General features: G+C 40.8%; 1 protein-coding gene across 1 annotated transcript; it reads right to left on the bottom strand.

Annotated features, from left to right (window-relative positions):
• On the bottom strand, positions 1-3,201 carry LOC130499029 (uncharacterized). The gene is made up of 4 exons (XM_056992919.1): positions 1,072-3,201; positions 428-972; positions 267-337; positions 1-146 (listed from the first exon to the last, which is right to left on the bottom strand). The coding sequence occupies exons 1-4, from the start codon at positions 3,199-3,201 to the stop codon at positions 1-3; spliced, it is 2,892 nt and encodes a 963-aa protein (XP_056848899.1).
• Between the last annotated feature and the right edge of the window lie 16,574 nt (positions 3,202-19,775).

Here is a 19,775-nt window from a genome sequence, read left to right as displayed (position 1 = left end):
TCATTCTTCAATCCCTCCAATCACATCAGACTTCGAATGATTGCGATGAACTTGCTGAATCACTGGTTGAGGTACTGTATCTGTGATAGGACCTTCCTCAATGACTTCAGTAACAGCTACAGAGGATCCACCTTCTTCCTCTTCATCTGATCCCAAGTCATCACCTACAACCACAGACAAATCATCAAATACAACATTCACTGATTCTTTAATTGATTCTGTTCGCTTGTTGTAGACTCGGTATGCTGAGCTAGACTGTGCATAACCCAGAAAGAATCCTTCATCACTTCTTGAGTCAAACTTCCCAAGGTAGTCCTTGTCATTCAGTATGTAGCACCTGCATCCAAAAACATGAAAGTAGCTAAGATTAGGAGTTTTGCCTGTCCACATCTCATACGGTGTCTTTGTTGTCCTTTTTCTGACATACACACGGTTGATTGTATAACAGGCTGTGCTGAGTGCTTCAGCCCAGAACCTCTTGGCTATCTTGTTACCATGAAGCATTGCTCTTCCCATTTCCTGTAGAGTTCTATTCTTTCGTTCAACTACTCCATTCTGCTGAGGTGTCCACGGTGCTGCAAACTGATGAGCTATTCCTCTTGATCCAAGAAAGGTAGTCATGGCTTCATTCTCGAATTCACCTCCATGATCACTGCGTATCTTCTTGATTCCTCCCTTTTCATTTATGAGTTGAAGTGCCCAGATTTTGAAACTTTCAGACACTTCTGACTTTTCCCTGAGAAAACGAACCCAAGTGAATCTGGTGTAGTCATCCACTAGTACAAACACATACTTCTTTCCTCCAATACTCTCGGTTTGCATAGGACCCATGAGATCCATGTGAACTAGATCCAATGGTGCCTTTGCCTGAACATCCGGTACCTTCTTGTGTTGTATCTTGACTTGCTTTTCCTCATTGCATGCACCACACACAATCTTGTCATCAATCTTGAGTTTGGGTACTCCTCGAACCTAGTCGTTGCATACAAGATTCGTTAGATTCCTGAAGTTCATATGTCCCAAACGTCTATGCCATAGATCAATATTCCCTTGAGCTGACAAGCACTTAACCTTCTTTTCCCACATGTAATAGTTATTGCCAGATCTCACACCTTGTAGCACTGTTATACCATGTTGATTTATTGCACGGCAATCAATTGCTGAGAAGCACACCGTGAGTCCGTCATCACACAGTTGACTCACGCTGATCAAGTTGGCCTTCAATCCTTTGACAAAGTAGACATTCACCAATTTAGGTACTTCTGAGTTACACGTTGTACCTTTGCCTTGAATGACACCACATCCTCCATCTCCAAAGGTTACCTTTCCTCCTTTTACCTTTGACACTTTGTCTAGATACTCAATGTTTCCCGTCATGTGTCTAGAACACCCACTGTCGAAGTACCATGGTTCCTCGGATTTGGAATCACTCGCCACTCGTGCCATGTTACATCGAACGGTACTTCTTGGTTCAGTCACTATCTTAGGATACAAGTCATTTTTCTTCATCCAGCCTCGAGAAGTCTTGCCTATTCTCCAAAACTTGTGTTGTCTCCATACTTGTTTGACCCGTTCCAGATACTTGTAGCAATACCTCTTGTAATGACCAAACTTTCCACAGAAGAAGCATCCACTCATCTGAGCTGGAGTAGTTTGTGTCTTGGTTTCTTCAGCATGCGCAAAACCTCCAGATACAAAGCGCGTTGTACCTGTTGAACTACTCTGTCTTCCAGTGTAACCAAGTCCCATCAATGAGCTTTCAGTTCTTCCACTGCTCAGAATCTTGTCAAGTTGCTTGGTTCCCGTGAGCATCTTAATCTTCCGATATTGCTGATCCAATTCAGCTTGAAGATCAGCTGCTTTCTTTTTTTCAGTAAGTAACTCTTCTCTGAGCTCGTCCGCTTGCTTAGACAGGACCAATTTTTCTTTGATCAGATTCACACTTTCCTTGGCCAACTCAGCTTCCCTGTCGAGGTCATCTTTCAACACTTGTACTTCAACTTCCAGTCTTGCCTTCTCTTTAGCCAAGGCCAAATTCTCCGTTCCCAGCTTCACTAGCGTCTCTCGAACTTCCTTGTAGCTTTCATCTAAGTCATTTTCTTGCTCAACATCACTCTCAGATCCTGACTCACATTCCACGATTCCTAGAAACGCCACAAAGTTGTTCACTTCCTCTTCACTCTCGCTGTCGGACTCGCTGTCATTGATTCCTATCATGGACTTTTCCGGCTTTCTCCTACCATCCGACTCGCATTCAGCTTGAGTGTGTCCATATCCCTTGCAGTTATGGCACTGAATCTCTCTTCTTTTCACTGTGGGACACTCAGTTCGAAAGTGACCATACCCCTTGCATTCATAGCACTTAGCATCATTCTTCCTGTAGTTCTTTTCTGGCTCGGACGTCTTCCTACCTTGGCCAAACTTCTTCTGCCCATTCCCCACTTTTCGTAGAGCTCTATCAAACCTTCTGACCAGAAGACTCACAGGATCATTATCATCCATATGCTCCTTTTCAACTGATGCAAGAGCAATTCCTTTTTCCTTCATTCCACCAGACACACCAGCCACTTCCATCTCATGAGCTTGTAACATTCCAACCACTTCATCAAATGTCATCTCGTCAGTGTTACAGGAGACGGTCATAGCTGCTTTGTATGCCATGAACTTAGACGGCAAGCACCTCAGGAACTTCTTCACAAGTTTCTTCTCTTTGTATTTCTTCCCAAGTGTAAGTGCTTCTTGTGCTAGTGAGCTAATCTTTGAGCTGAAATCTCCAACAGATTCATTCTCTTCCATCTTTAGCTCTTCAAATCTTGTTGCAAGCATATCCTTTCTAGAACTCTGAACCTTTGAGGTTCCTTCAAAATGCTTCTGCAGAATATCCCATGCATCCTTTGCTGCCTCGCATCCTTGAATTAATTCAAACTGCTTCCTTGCTACACTGCAATGTATGACAGTTAGTGCACGAGCATTGAACTTAGCCATCTTGTTCTCATCATCAGTCCAGAGCTCCTCCAGTTTTGGAACATCTGTCCCATCCTCGGCTCTTGCAACAGGTGATTTCCAACCAGATTCCACAGCCTTCCACGCCAATGGGTCAATGCCCTTGATTGTAGCCTTCATGCGCGCCTTCCAGAATCCATAGTTTCCTACTTCAAGGATCACCTTGGAACTTATCACCAATTCGCGATAGCTATCCATCTTACTCCGCAGGATCTACCTGTTTAAATAAACAAAGTACATATACCCGCTCTGATACCAATTGTTAATGTAAGATAAGCAAGCTATGCTATGTAGAACACACAGTAGTACAGGGTTATTCAAATCCAAGAAATACGACTATATTTATTCTTTTAAAAGCTCTTACAAGTTCTTATTAAAAGCAATAATTCAAACAAGCTCAAGACAAACCTCGACTTGTTTGCTAGTCAACTCGTTCAGAGATCTAAGACAGACTCTGAACCACCTAAGCTCTTAACCCCTAGATGCTTTGCTTCTCCTTCTTAGGACGTATAAAACTCTCTATTGCTAAAAGCTCTCCCTGTGTGTTAACCCCTAACACAGTGCCACGGCTTCCTTATATATCTTTGAGGAAGCCCTAGATCTAATCTATCTACCCAATGGAAACTTTCCATTTCTTTTACTTCAGCGAATAAGCCAATCTTCCTTTTTCTCTTTAGATCAATTGCTTCTTCTTCAAGTCTTACTTTAATGTCCCTCTTCATTAAATCTTCTTTTAATGCATCGGTCTTGATACGTGCTTCTCACGAACCGCCTCTCTGATGTAGTAGTTCATGTCACACTTCATGAACTACTTCAGCTCTGCTACAGCATCGTCTTCCCATACACCTTCATCAGGGCTCTCTATGTACTCTCGAGTGTGTTGAGATTAAAGAAGATAACGGTAGAGAAAGATGGGAAGAAAAGAGCAAGAACATCAAGAGAACTCATTAGTCCTCAAGAAACTATGACAACCAACATCTTAGATATCTCAGAGGCATTTCTTACATCCACAAAACGTTCTCGCGAATGTGAAATCTTCAAAGGTTTGTTATTTTTCTTTTTCAAAGGTTGAACACAACCAAAGTTTTCCTTGGTATGGGTTTTGACACTACAGTACTCTAATGACTAAATAATCATATTTTACTAAATATTATTATTTTTTATCAGAACATCTATCTTGATGAGGATATATAACCAGATATCAACATTCCCACTCTTAAACAAGCACCAAGAACAAGATCAGGAACTAAGAAAATGGCTGCTGGTTTCTGTGAAGCTGTCGAAGGGTTGTTTATCAAGTCTAGCCTAAACCCCAACTTAGATGATCTCACAAACCATCTAGACAGTCTCTCTCTCTCTCCGGGGCAAGAGCTAAAGAAAGCATTTCATATGTTATACAAGACGGTCCAAGAGATAATGCTATCTGATGGGGAAAAATACTCCGGTATCATTTTTCTCCAGGTTTCAGGCAGGACCCAGACCTCCGGGTCCCCGCTTACGAAGTACCCCAGGTCTTCACTGAAAGGAACTCGAGAACTCAGGAATTACCCTTCAGAACTACTCTAGGAATTACCCTCGAGAACTACTCCTTCCTTCGAGAAATGGAAAACTTCCGACTAGGAGAATCTTCCATATTTCCGAATATGGAATAATTCCTCCTACTCGGACCGACTAAAAGGCGACTATATAAGGCGAAACAAAACCTAAAGCAGGGGATCGACTAATCTACACCCGGAGACTTAGAATTTAGAGATAGACGGCTACACTAGGGTTCTTACACCATTCTATTGTAGTTCCGGCTCTTTGATCTAATAAACCGTCTCCTTATTCATCGTCTTTTACAAATCTTTCACAAACCTATCATAACTACTCGAATCTATACGCTTGTCCTCCGTTCCGTAGTACCCTAAAAAGGACTTACACAAAAATCCCCTAACAGTCTGGCGCTAAAAGGAGGGGGGTAATCCAAACTACGTGATGGTGACGGCGGATGAGTAGAAAAATCAACCGGAAACCCAAAAGGAGGCCAAGCTTCAAAGACAACTCGACGGCCCGCAAAGTCAAGTCACCGAGCTGCACAAGGCTTAGGAAAGAGCCACAGACGACCCGGAGCTCTCTTCTGAATTGCAAGGCCTGAAGGAGAAGCTTGATGAACACTTTAAATACCTGGAGCAAAGCACCGAGAAGCTTAGCCAACTCGAGTCGCAAAATCTTTCCCTCCGAGACGAGAACCAGGCTCTCAACGCGACAAGCAACAAGAAGCACCGTTTCAGAGCTAAGATCCGGCCCATGCAAGATCTAACGACACCTAATTCCGGAGCCGAGGCTGCGCGCCCAGCAACCGACGGAGATGGGGTAACCCGGAAAAAGAATGGAACCTCTCAGGTTCACAACATAGAAGACAGCGAATCTGAGCTCGAACCAGATCAGGAAGCACCCGCAGGGGCAACATCTACAAGACCTTCCGTGGTAGCCCACCTAGAGGAGATGTTCTCCAAGAAGTTCGACGCGATGCAATCTCTAGTGGAAAGACTACCAGGGGTGGCTCCTCCAATCCGAAAGAGCGACCCCAACTCTTACGCGGAGTCTCCGTTCACAGATGAGATCGCCTTGGTGGAGATGCCTAGAAATTTCTCTTTTCCAAACATCAAGATGTGTGATGGAATCGGAGATCGAGACGACCACATCGTCCAATACAAACAAAGGATGCTGGCAGTAGCACTCTCAAGGGAGTCTTGTGAAGCCACCATTGTAAGGGATTCGGCTCAACCTTGGTTGGACCCGCTCTCTAGTTGTATATCAATCTACCCGTAAGGTCCATATCCTCCTTCGCAATTCTCAGCGATAAGTTTGTAGAGCTGTTCGCCAACAGCAGGGATCTGGAGAAAACCTCAGACAATCTTTACGAGATCCTCCAGCATCGGGCAGAGCCTCTACACACTTACATAGTCCGCTTTAATCAGGAAAAGGTGGCAATCCTCCACCAATGTGCGGAATTCTTCCTCCAGGTGTGCCTGAGCTCCCCATACATCAGTCACCATATCATCTATCTCCTCCTTGCTGTAGGGTATTCGTGCTGGTCTGTATGCATGGTAAGGGTGTGCATGCTCTCTCCAGGATTCTTCTTATGTGCTCTTTGGTGACAGGGATGATTTCACCATCAACTCCCCTAGCATGCCCAAATTCATCTCTGTGGACACAAAATTCGTCCCTCTCTTAACATTTGAATCTTCTAGATCCATTGGTATCAAAGGCACGTCGTCCAAAATCAAGACGTCTGTCGGTCAATCTGGCTGTTGAGCTGTCGATCGATCTAGGCAACTCGCCGTCGATCGATGGTGATGAAACGATAACGATCGATGGTGAGTTTCCATGTTGACGAAAACGTTGAGGAACTGTACCCTCTGTCATGGTTACGTGGTGGTTGTCATGGACGTGAGCTAGGATGTCTGGATGGCCACATTGCTGTGTGAACAGGTTATCTGGTCTATTGGCAACTTGAAGGATGTCTGCTATGTATTCTCTGGATATGTGTAGAATCCTTCCATCCATGGCTCTTGCAAAGCCATCTCTATCCCTGTAAATACCAAATTCATCAGGTGTTAGTGAAACATTCCTGATATCATAAGAATTATGAAAAAGAGATAGAGTTCTGGTGAAAGAATCGATCGATGGTGCAGTGGTGATGGCAATCAATGATGATCGTTTAGCTGCAAGGTTGGATCGATTGTTCTTGTTGTTGCAGGTCTCCATGGTGATGTTTCTTGTTGCTGGAGGCTGCAGGGTATGTGTTGTTGAAGTTTGAATTTTCGTGGTTGATATTGCCCTAATCGGTGAAATTCCGATCTTGTCCTTTAAGTCTTCGGACTCAATATCGATCGATGTGATGCTTGCAATGTCGATCGATGGACGATGTCGTTTTGCTGGATGAGGTAGATAATCGATCGATGGTGGGCGGTGGATGTCGATCGATTTGGAGCAGGTTGTTCTTGGGAAACGATTTTCAAATCTATCATTCTCCATGTAGTGTTCCCAAGCTCTTTCTTCCCAAAAATCTTCATCATATTCATCTATGTGGTCTCCACTGTGGGAAGATATAGATGTATCTACTGCAAAACTTTCATGAAATCCGCTGTCTGCCCAACTTCTTACTGAGTAATTATCTTATTTGCTGTTGGGTTGGATGGCGAAATTTGGGTAGCAATGATCTGGTAAATCGGGTCCATCATCTGGTGTGTCTCTGTCGATTGATGATGTCAATCTGTTTTGACTCGCTGGTGTCGATCGATGATGTAGTGAGGTTGTCGATCGATCCCGAGTACTCTGTTTCGTACTCTACTTCACAATGTCAAACTTCAATGATACCAAGATCATTTTCTTTTTCCACGGTTTTGGCTGGTGTTTTGCCAAGTTTGATAGGGTCGTAGTGGATATATGGATCTATCATAGTCAAGCACATCATGTTGGTGTTCAAGTCACATACAGCTCCTACTGTAGCCAGAAATGCCCTTCCAAGTAGTAGGGAAGAGTTCCAATTCAACTTGATATCCAGGACATGAAAATCCACAGGGACAATGGCATTACCAATCTGTACTTCCAGATCTCTGATCAAGCCTCCAAAATTTTTCTGAGTGTAATCCACAAATGTGAAGATCTCTGGTGAAGGCTCTACTTTCAGACCCAGATGGTCTGCCATAACCTTTGGTAAGATGCTGACTGATGAACCAGTGTCACATAGTGCATGAAGAAACTCGATTCCCTTTACTATACAGGGTATTGCAAACTTCCCAGGATCACTCTTCTTCTTCAATGTGATCCTCCTCCTCATGTCTTTTCTGACTGTGTCAAACATTCTCCTAATGTCATTTTCAGTCTCCCTTGTCTCTCTGAAGAACATCCACAATCTGCTTGTGAAGTAAACTTCCTCAAAGGGTTTTTCCAGTGGGATTATGATAGCTCTCTTAGTGAAACCACCTATCTTCTTTTCATTAGCTTCCCTCTTAAGGTTCTTAGGAGTTTTCTCCTTTCTACTCCTTAACTTCCTTCAGTTCCCTCTGATACTGGTGTAGTGTATGATATGATTCCGGATCATGTCAAGAAGAACAAGGACCAACCAGCTGAAGAAGAAGATGCCTTAGACCTTTCTAAAGGACCTATGACTCGTGCAAGATCATAGAAGCTCAAAAAAGCTATTGGAGGCTTAATCAGAAAGTCTTTGAAGAAAGAAAGTCTTGAAGGAAGCTTGATACTTCAAGACCCACTTATCACCTTTCAAGTCATCATACCATCAAGCTGAGTATCATCTAGGCTAGCAAGAGAAGTGTGCTCTTTTCCTGTCTTAGTTTTTGTCCCATTGGGTTTTGCTAAGATAGGTTTTTAACGAGGCCTTGTCTTGTTATTTCAAATCACCTAGCATGATACTCTCGGACCAGACTACATTGTATCTTATTTTATCTTAGACTATGCTTTTTATTTCGATTACACAAGTCAAAGGGAGCCTGTTCCTTTATGACTCTTAGTTGTTTCCGAGACCTTGTGCATGTACAAGGTTTTCACTATATATTCTGGTCGAGTAAGTCTAATAATATCATCATCTTTTAACCTAAAAACCTTCTCTTCTCTTATTGCTATCACCAAGAGTTTGAGAGTTCTGGTGTGTCATATCCAGAGTCTAAGGACTTCTCCTTTAGTGTGTCATATCTAAAGTAGTTGTCTAGGAGTATCAAGGAGCCATCCGCATCTCTTTGTGTCACCATTCGCATCCACAAGCCTTGAAGGATTGAGTTTTGATTCATCTTTGCAAGGATCTATCCAATATCATCCAGAGTTCATCCTAGGGTCGTGTTAAGTGGTATCAGAGCAGCTCTGGATAGGGAAGTCTCGATCTTTTGTTGTTTTCATCTAGAACTCTTCAACTTCTTTTGAATCCATCAATTGATCAGTGTTCTTCGTTGAGTTATTTTAGTAGATCTGTTCGTTCCAATACTTATTGTTGTTGTTTGAATCAAATCCTGATAGATCTAAGTATTTTCATCATATTTGATCTTGATCTAATTCAATTTCGTGTGATAAAAGTTATCAAGTTTTGATCTGTTCAAATCGTGTTGCCTTAGATCGCAAGCTTTCCTTTTAGTCAAAGTTGTTTCCTTTTAAAATTTTTCTTCAACATCTTACTTGTTTTGATTGTTTCTTTGTCTCAGGTACCAATGGGGAACGAGTCAGATGAGGAAGCAGAACTTGTGAGAAAGAGTAGGCTACTAAGGGAGGAGATGACAGAGCAGTTAAAGCAAACTCTAATCACTACCGTGGCAGATATGATCAAGGCTAGCATCACGGGTCTTCGTGATGAGATAAGACAAGAGCTAAGACAAGCTACTGGTCAGAGCCATAGTAATGAGTCTAGGAGAGACAGAAGAGGTCAAAATCCACAGAATCATCCTGAACCAAGGAGAGATCGTAGAGAGCATGCTGAATCACATGAAACAGATAACTACTATGAGCGTCACCGGTCTGAGCTCAGTGAATCTTCTTCATCCAGAGGCAGTAGAAGAAGGCAGAGGCGTGATCATGATGAGAGAAGGACTCAGAGAGATGAGTTCATTGGATTGAAGATCAAAATCCCTCCTTTTCATGGCAAGATTGATCCGGATGCTTACTTGGAGTGGGAGAAGAAGATTGAGCTAGTCTTCAATTGCAAACACTACAGCAGCACTCAAAGGATCCAGATTGCAGCTACTGAGTTCCATGACTATGATTTGAGTTGGTGGGATCAATTGGTAACTAATAGAAGACTCAACCAGGAGTATCCAGTTGAATCATGGCAAGAGATGAAGTCTCTTATGCGCAAGAGGTTTGTACCTAACCATTACCACAGAGATCTACATAAGAAACTAAGAAGACTCACGCAAGGTTCTAAGACTGTTGAGGAATATTATCAAAGAGCTGGAGTTGTTGATGTTGAGAGCTAGTATTTCAGAGGACAGAGAAGCTACTATGGCAAGATTCCTTGGAGGGCTAAACCGTGAGATACAAGACAATGTTGAGATGCAACACTATGTGGAGATAGAAGAGATGCTGCATAAGGCTATCTTGGTGGTGCAGCAGTTTAAGAGAAAGGGTCACTCACGTGGTAGCTATGGATCTACACGATTCCAACACTCAAAAGAAGATAAGCCTAGCTTCCAAAAGGAGAGTAAGCCTCAGCTTAAAGAAGAACCGAAACCTGTTAGCATCTACAACAAAGATAAAAGCAAGGTTGAAGCAGCTAGTTCAAGAGCCAGAGATGTCAAGTGCTTTAAGTGTCAAGGTCGTGGTCACTATGCCAATGAATGTACCAACGAAAGGGTAATGATACTGCTTGATAATGGCGAGTTTGAATCTGAAGCTGAAATAGAAGATCATACTAAGGTTCAGTCTGAAGAAGAGTATGAAGAAGAGCCAGTTAATGGGAGGTTACTAGTGGCAAGAAGAAACCTTAGTCTTCAAACTAAGACCGAAGAGCTTGAGCAAAGAGAGAACCTATTCTACACACGGTGCTTGGTACAAGGAAAGGTCTGCAGCCTCATAGTTGATGGTGGTAGTTGTGTCAATGTTGCGAGTGAAACCATGGTTCAAAAGCTTGGATTGAAGGTTCAGAAACACCCAAAACCCTATAGACTCCAGTGGCTCAATGATGAGGGCGAGATGAGGGTCTCTGATCAGGTTCTAGTTCCATTATCCATTGGAAGATATGAGGATGAGATCTTGTGTGATATTTTGCCTATGGAAGCAAGTCACATACTGCTGCGAAGGCCTTGACAATCTGACAGACGTGTAGTTCATGATGGCTTTACCAACAAGCACTCCTTTGAGTTTAAAGGCAGAAAGACAGTACTAGTGCCACTATCTCCAAAAGAAGTACATCAAGATCAGCTACATCATTAAAAGAAAAAGGAGATTGATCTTAAACCTGCTCAAACTAAGCAACACAACTTCTATGCCAAAACTGGTGATATCAAGAGATCTCTTCACTCTAATCAATTATTCTCTTATTCATCTACAAAGAATCTCTCTTGAATCTAACTGATTTTACACCGGTGTATCCGAGTGAGATGTTGTCTCTTTTACAGGAATATGATGACGTGTTTCCATATGATAGTCCTACAGGGTTGCCACCTATACGTGGGATTGAGCATCAGTTTGACTTCGTACCTGGATCCACACTTCCTAACTGACCTGCCTACAGAACCAATCCAGTTGAAACCAAAGAGCTACAAAGACAAGTAGATGAGTTGATGGAGAAAGGTGACATCCGTAAGAGCATGAGTCCTTGTGCTGTACCTGTCTTGCTTGTGCCCAAGAAGGATGGAAGCTGGCGCATGTGTGTTGATTGTAGAGCAATCAACAATATCACAGTGAAGTATCGACACCCTATTCCTAGACTTGATGATATGCTTGATGAATTGCATGGTTCTAGCATCTTTTCTAAGATTGATTTAAAAAGTGGTTATCATCAAATTAGGATGCAAGAAGGTGATGAATGGAAAATTGCATTTAAAACTAAACATGGGTTGTATGAGTGGTTAGTTATGCCATTCGGATTGACAAATGCACCTAGTACATTCATGAGATTGATGAATCATGTGCTTAGGTCATTCATAGGCTCATTTGTTGTAGTTTACTTTGATGACATCCTTGTTTACAGCAAGAGTTTAGAAGAGCATATAATTCATCTTAGGTCTGCTCTTGATGTTTTGAGAAAGGAAAAGCTTTATGCTAACCTTAAGAAGTGCACCTTTTGTACGGATAACTTGGTCTTTTTAGGCTTTGTTGTGAGTGCAGATGGAGTTAAGGTTGATCAAGAGAAGGTAAGAGCCATACAAGAGTGGCCAATCCCTAAGACGATCAGTGAGGTCCGGAGCTTCCATGGCCTTGCTGGCTTCTACAGAAGATTTGTGAAGGATTTCAGCACTCTTGCAGCTCCACTAACCAAAATCATTAAGAAGGACGTGGGCTTTAAATGGGAAGAAGCACAAGCAGCTTCCTTTCAATGCCTAAAAGAGAAGCTTACTAATGCTCCTCTTCTTATACTTCCGGATTTTAACAAAACTTTTGAGATAGAATGTGATGCTTCCGGTATAGGTATTGGTGGTGTCTTGATGCAGGATAAGAGACCTATAGCTTACTTCAGTGAGAAGCTTGGAAGAGCTACACTCAACTATGCAACATATGACAAGGAGTTGTATGCACTTGTGAGGGCTTTGCAGACTTGGCAACACTACCTCTGGCCCAAGGAGTTTGTGATACACACGGATCATGAGTCTCTTAAGTACTTAAAGGGTCAAAACAAGCTCAGCAAGAGACACGCCAGATGGGTTGAGTTTATAGAAACATTCCCTTATGTCATCAAGTACAAACAAGGTAAAGAAAACATAGTTGCCGATGCTCTCTCTCGAAGGTACGTTCTCTTAAACACTCTAGATGCTAAGCTCTTAGGATTTGAGCAATTCAAAGAGATGTATGAAACTGATCCTGACTTTAAGAAGCTTATCTATCTTGTGAAAAGATTGCTAAAGGTCATTACTTTAGGCATGAAGGATATTTATTTTATGATAATCGCCTATGTGTACCTAACTGTTCTATGAGAGAGTTGTTTACTAGGGAAACTCATGGAGGAAGCTTAATGGGACACTTTGGTATTGCCAAGACTCTTAAGGTTTTGCAGGATCATTTCTTTTGGCCACACATGAAGAAAGATGTAGAGAAGATATGCCAAAGATGTGCAACTTGCAAACAAGCTAAGTCCAAAGTTCAATCTCACGGTTTGTATACTCCTCTCCCTATTCCTTATCACCCATGGAATGACATTTCTATGGATTTCATTGTTGGATTGCCTAGAACTAGAACTGGGAAAGATTTTATCTTTGTTGTTGTTGATAGATTTTCTAAAATGACACATTTCATAGCTTGTCATAAAACTGATGATGCATTGCATGTTTCTAATTTGTTCTTTAAAGAGATAGTTCGTTTGCATGGCATGCCTAAGACCATTGTTTCAGATAGAGATGCTAAATTCCTTAGTTACTTTTGGAAAACTTTGTGGTCTAAGCTAGGAACTAAGTTGTTGTTTTCTACTACCTGTTATCCGCAAACTGATGGTCAAACTGAAGTAGTGAATAGAACATTAGGAGCTCTCTTGCGTGCATTCATCAGAAAGAATTTGAAATCTTGGGAAGAACATTTGCCTCATTGTGAATTTGCATACAATCATGCTCTGCATTCTGCTTATAAGTTTTCACCATTTGAAATTGTTTATGGGTTCAATCCCACTTCTCCTTTGGATCTAATGCCTTTACCTGAGTGTGCTAGAGTTAGCTTTTATGGAAAAAGAAAGGCTGAGATGGTGCAGGAGATCCATAAGCAAGTATGCCACAACATTGAAGAGAAAACAAAGTTGTATGCTAAGCATGCAAACAAGGGCAGGCGTGAGATGATATTTGAAGAAGGAGATCTTGTTTGGGTGCACCTTAGAAAAGAAAGATTTCCAAACGAGAGGAAGTCCAAGCTAATGCCAAGAATTGATGGACCATTTGAGATCGTGAAGAAGCTCAGCCACAATGCCTACAAGCTTGATCTAAAGGGAAGGTATGATGTGAGTAATAGCTTTAATGTTGCTGATTTGGTTCCTTTTATTGCAGATGACCCAGATTTGAGGACAAATCCTTTTCAAGAGGGAGGGAATGATATGATTCCAGATCATGTCAAGAAGAACAAGGACCAACTAGCTGAAGAAGAAGATGCCTTAGACCTTTCTAAAGGACCTATGACTCGTGCAAGATCAAACAAGCTCAAAGAAGCTATTGGAGGCTTAATCAGAAAGTCTTTGAAGAAAGAAAGTCTTGAAGGAAGCTTGATACTTCAAGACCCACTCATCCCCATTCAAGTCATCATACCATCAAGCTGAGTATCATCTAGGCTAGCAAGAGAAGTGTGCTCTTTTCATGTCTTAGTTTTTGTCCCATTGGGTTTTGCTAAGATAGGTTTTTAACGAGGCCTTGTCTTGCTATATCAAATCACCTAGCATGATACTCTCGGACCAGACTACATTGTATCGTATTTTATCTTAGACTATGCTTTTTATTTCGATTACACAAGTCAAAGGGAGCCTGTTCCTTTATGACTCTTAGTTGTTTCTGAGACCTTGTGCATGTACAAGGTTCTCACTATATATTCTGGTCGAGCAAGTATAATAAGATCATCATCTTTTAACCTAAAAACCTTCTCTTCTCTTATTGCTATCAAAAAGAGTTTGAGAGTTATGGTGTGTCATATCCAGAGTCTAAGGACTTCTCCTTTAATGTGTCATATCTAAAGTAGTTGTCTAGGAGTATCAAAGAGCCATCCGCATCTCTTTGTGTCACCATTCGCATCCACAAGCCTTGAAGGATTGAGTTTTGATTCATCTGTGCAAGGATCTATCCAATATCATCCAGAGTTCATCCTAGGGTCGTGTTAGTGTCTGAAGGGTTACTAGTAGTCTCCGCAAGGTCAGCTGGTGGTTTCGGTGTTGGTCGGAGTGCATTGATTCGGTTGCTGTCAATTACTGGTAATTGCACTCGGTATGTGAGAGGTGCGGGTCGATCGATAGGTGGGGAGAAAGGTCGATCGATGCGTGTCTCATCACTGTGTCGATCGATGAGTGGCTCGTCTCGTCGGTCGATATTTTCGTAGGTGAGGGTGGGTGGATGTGGATGTGAAGCTGTGAATTCAGCATGCGTCAAAATCTTAACCGCGTTGCAATCCGCAGTCATTTCTGGAAATGACATCGATTGTGTCGATCGATATGAAGAAGCTGGTGTCGAGTTTTAAAAATCTCGTTAAAATAAATAACTGATCGACACCATTGCGATCCACCAAAACTTAGTGAAATTTCCACTTCAAAGTCTCCTTCTTGAAGCTTTTCATGCTTTACCACTTGCCAGAAATCATCATCTATGATGGCATTCACGTGGTGTTTCATGCTTCCTTCTCCTACTTCCTTAGAAGTTCCAATTCTCCTGATAGAGTCTTCAGTTTGAACAATTTTTGTCTCAAGCTTCCTAACTTGAGAACAAATGGTGTTTATCCTTGTGTTCAGATTGTTGAAGACAGAGTCAATCTTTCCATTGAAGTCCACTGTAAGCTTCTGCTGTCCTTCAAAAAATCTATCAATCATGGCATCAAACTTACTCTCCTGGGTGGGTGGCTGTGGGTTTTGGTAAGATGAGTTGCCATAGTTCCTGGTGTTGTTGAAAGGTTTCTGATACTGTGAACTCTGGTTGTAGTTACTCTTCTGACCACCGCCAAAAAAATTCATGTTGCCATTCTTGTTTCCAAGCTTCTGAAATGCAGTACCTCCACTGTAGTTCACATCTTCTTCTGTATCAGCATCTCTAGCCTCTCCTTCTTCAGCTGAGCAGACTTGCTTCCCTAGAAACTCATGTAAAGCGTCTATCTTAGCTCTGACTTCATTCATTTGTTCCTCCCCGATGGATGCAACATATTTCTTCTTATCAGAGTTAGTGTTTTTGGTGCTGCTGCTGTTGGCTAGGTTCTCAATAAGTCTCACAGCCTCTATTGGATTCCTGGTGTTGAAGTTCTCCTCGCTAGCAGTATCAAGAGCCATCTGATACCTCAGGGCGATACCTCTGTAGAAAGTGCTTAGCAGCTGCACTTCATTGAATCCATGGTGTGGACAGTCTCGCTGGAAGAACTTAAATCTGATCCACGCGTCCTTAAAAGTCTCACCAGGCTTTTGCGCGAAAGTGGCGATTTTGATCCTTAAGTCTTCAGCACGTGCCTCATCAAAGAAATTACGCAGGAAGGCGTTTTTGATGTCGGTCCAGGATGTCAGTGATCCTGTAGGTAACTGCTTAAGCCTGTGTGAAGCTTCTCCAATTAGTGAGTATTTGAAGAGCTTGCAAAGTAGGTAGTCCTCAGGGACTCCATCCATGCGAATAACAACTATAAGATCCTCGAACCTCTCCAGATGGTCCATAGGATGCTCGTGTGATAACCCATCGTAGGGTATCTGTGACACGAAAGAGTAGTACTGAGGCTTGAGCTCGAAGTTCGGCTTCTGAGTCTTTGGAAGTTGAATAGCTGATCTGTTGGTGTAGTACTCATCAGGACGATTGTAGTCTGCCAACGATCGTGTTTGAGCTTCTTCTGTAGCCTCAGCTTCTGGCTCAGGGATTACGTTTCAATGTGCATCTAGCTTCTGACCTTTTACATTACGCAGATGACCATCCTGGTCATACAGGTTTCCATTCTCGCCCTGCGTGAGAATAACAATCGCAACCATGCCTCACGGGTTAGTATTGATCGATGTACGGTGGGTAGTGTCGAACGATGTGGAGCGGCGAAGAGTATCGGTCGACGGTGATGTCTGAGTATCGGTCGACAGTTGAATGTGAATATCACTCGACGGTGCTGTGGTTCTGTCGATCGATGCAGAGCGTAGGTCTTTGCGGATTGAACGTTCTAAGTGTGCAGGATCTTCTGAGAATAGTAGTTGATTTTCCTTATTGCTTCTGGTACTGCTGGGCATGTACCTGAAAAGACAAGAAAAATTTTAATCAGAAAGGGGTAAAAGAAAAAGAAAAACCTAAAATTGATAAAATTAAATCTAAATGTGATCAAAGCTCCCAGGCAACGGCGCCAAATTTGATACCACTCAAATTACCCTATAGAGTTCTTTACTCTCTCAAATAAGAGGTTCAGCTGTAGTACTTAGGGATCGAATCACGAGGAGCTAGGGAACCAATTAAATCTAATCAATTAATCAATCCTAGGTAAAGTTGGTTTTTATGATGGAAATGTAAAATGACAATCCTAAATGAGCAAGGTAGTTGCTCTACCTAACAATATGATGGTTGTTTATAAGATGATGAAGAGTGCTAGACATAGGGCTTTTATTCAGGTATTGGAGATTATAGTATCTATAAATGCCTAACAAGTTGGTTGCATGATATTAAAGAACTCAGCCGCTTAACAATCAATGATGTCTCACTGGTTAAATAACTAGATCTCTGATCTCAACTGTCGTCTGTTGACTAGAAAAATAGTCGATCAATATCCTTTAGAGATATCGAGCGATACACCTTTCGCAGCGCCGATCGATTGTCCAGTCGGGATATCGATCGAAGGCTTCTAGAAATGCCTAGGCGCGAGCCGATAATGAACACTAGGTCTCAAGGAGGGCTCTCGCTCTTCTCAACAGGAGACAGACTAGTTCAAACAGATAATTCAAGATAAAAAGATCCTAGTGACCTATGTTCTAATTAGCTACTCTAGAAGAAGCATAGGGTGCAATCCATTTGATGAATATCACAACTTAGCAAGTATAGTTTGGGGCTAATCCCACGAACCTATTTAAACCCTAGATCTAACAAGTAGACTACTCAGACATAACTAAGCAATTCATAACACAAGAAAGGTAAAGAAATTGCATTAGATAGAGAATAGAAAACAAATGGAGTTCAATCACAAATCTCTCGATGATATCTCTCCAATCTCTCAAAACCAAATAAAACTCTAGCTTTCTCTCACACTCTCTGCTCGCTTGCTTTCGCTTGCTTGCTTTCTGCTTGCCGTAAAAAACACTTAGGTAGGGTATTTAAGCATTTCCATTAGGTTAAAAACTCGTAAGGGGCAATCTCGTAATTTGGTGAAATCTTGGTGAAGTAGTCGGCTAAACCATTTCTTCCTCGCTATCGATCGACAACACTTGATGTGTATTGATCGATTATAATCTTCAAGTACGCGGATCTTCACAGCTACATCGATCCACAACTCTGGATGAGTATCGATCGATTCTTCTCTGAATGTTGACTTTCGACTTGGTTTTGAATGGTCAACTCGGGTGTATTATCTCTTGTGCTCCAAAATGCTCCAAAAGCATCACTTTATCACGAAATACTCCTGAACCTGAAAATATACCTAATAAGCTAGAAAACATATTAGTTATATAATAAAAATATCATTATACCATGATAGAAAATGAGTGAAATCCATGGTATATCATAGTACTATGTATGATTACAATGGGAATGATGATGTTGGTGCTGTGGAATCAGACATGTCTACTGTGTTGAACTAGACTAAACAAGAGTGAATGAGAGAGATAAAACATGGTAAGAGAGTATCATATCCAGAAAATATCATATCCAGAAAATATCATATCCATTTCAACATACTTTTACCTGAAAAAAGCTCGATTTTATTTGAGGCTAACACATTTGAAATCTCTGTTAACAAAATGATATTGTTGGTTATTATAATTTTAATCCAGAATATCTATATAATATCAAGTTACAAAACTCATGCAAAAAGTTGTTCATAACAAAGCATTTGGGTAAATGAAAAGCATTGGTGCTTCTTCATATGCGGTACAGAAAGAGAAAGGGGAAAGCTTGTACTCATTTGCCAGGGTCATGATGATTAGATCAACAAAAGCAATGATACAGCCAGCTCTGGTAACTGAAGGCCTTGATATTTGGAGGTCAAAACTTTATTGCTATATTATTGTAAACTCCTCCAGATTATCTTTTATGTATCCGGATAAAGTATTACAATTTCACAAACAATTAGGTACAAATAATTTAGTCAATCATATATAATAATAATTATTTAGAAAAATGGATACCACATTAGGATTTCCGGAGATTTATTTAATATATGTAGAGTTACATTATTCGAGTTATCTATAATATAATTTTATGATTTATTATTGGGTTCAACATGTAGGTTCACCAACCAATATGATTTTTTTTATTTCATATTTAGTATTAAAACAGAAATAAAATATTATCAAATTATATTATTTTTTAAAAAATAAAATAAAAATAAAAAAATAATAGTAGTTGCAAAAACATTTTTTTTTATAAATATTTGTAACATCAGCAAAACTCAGAATCCGAAACCCTAAAATCTAAAATCCCTAAATTTTTGGGTAAACCTTAAATCCTTGGATAAATCTTAAAATGTAAGTTTTGTGATATATCCAAGGATTTAGGATTTACCTAAGTGTTTATAGTTTACCTAAAGATTTAGGTTTTAGGATTTACCTAAGGGTTTGGTTTTGCTTTCGTCTTTTTTTTTTGCGATTAATACTAAATCCTAAATTTATTATTCATCTATAAAACAGTTTTATTTGAATTTATCCGACATTTCAAGAATCACAAATATTTTTAGGAAGTTTACCCAAGAGTTTAAGGATTTAGAATTTACCCGGTAATAGTCACTAATGGATATATTTTTTCCAACTCTGGTTTCTGGATTTATAATTTTCTATTTTGTTAACAAGTATTATCCAGTAATATCATTTCTCAATGTATTTTTAATCTGAAATAATATAATTATTACCGGTTATTTTTGTAGCTAACTGATATTTAATTCTTTTTTAAAGAAATGTTAGTACTGATTACAATAAAATTGATGCGGATATATGTGTAACATCCAAGTATAAATGACCGATACAGTGGTTAGGGAATTTACTAAGGATAGTTTTTTTTTTTTTTTTTTTTTTTAAGGTTTTACTATTAAATAAAAAAGAAACACAAGGCCCAGCCAGACAGTTTTGTTTTGGGGCGTAGCCCATTAATAACCTTACATATGAACCATACTGTATAATTAAAACTCAAATAAGCTAGAGGCCCAAAGCCCAAACATTTAGTCATCGTTATCAGAAGAAGTTGTATAGCCAGCAGCATGCAGAAGATCGATCGAGCGATGGCTCACAGAGGTGATCGACT

Source organism: Raphanus sativus, chromosome 8 (genome assembly GCF_000801105.2).
Source record: "Raphanus sativus cultivar WK10039 chromosome 8, ASM80110v3, whole genome shotgun sequence".
NCBI lineage: Eukaryota > Viridiplantae > Streptophyta > Magnoliopsida > Brassicales > Brassicaceae > Raphanus > Raphanus sativus.
Note: the sequence above shows the minus strand (reverse complement) of the source record. Positions and strands in the feature narration are given on the sequence as shown.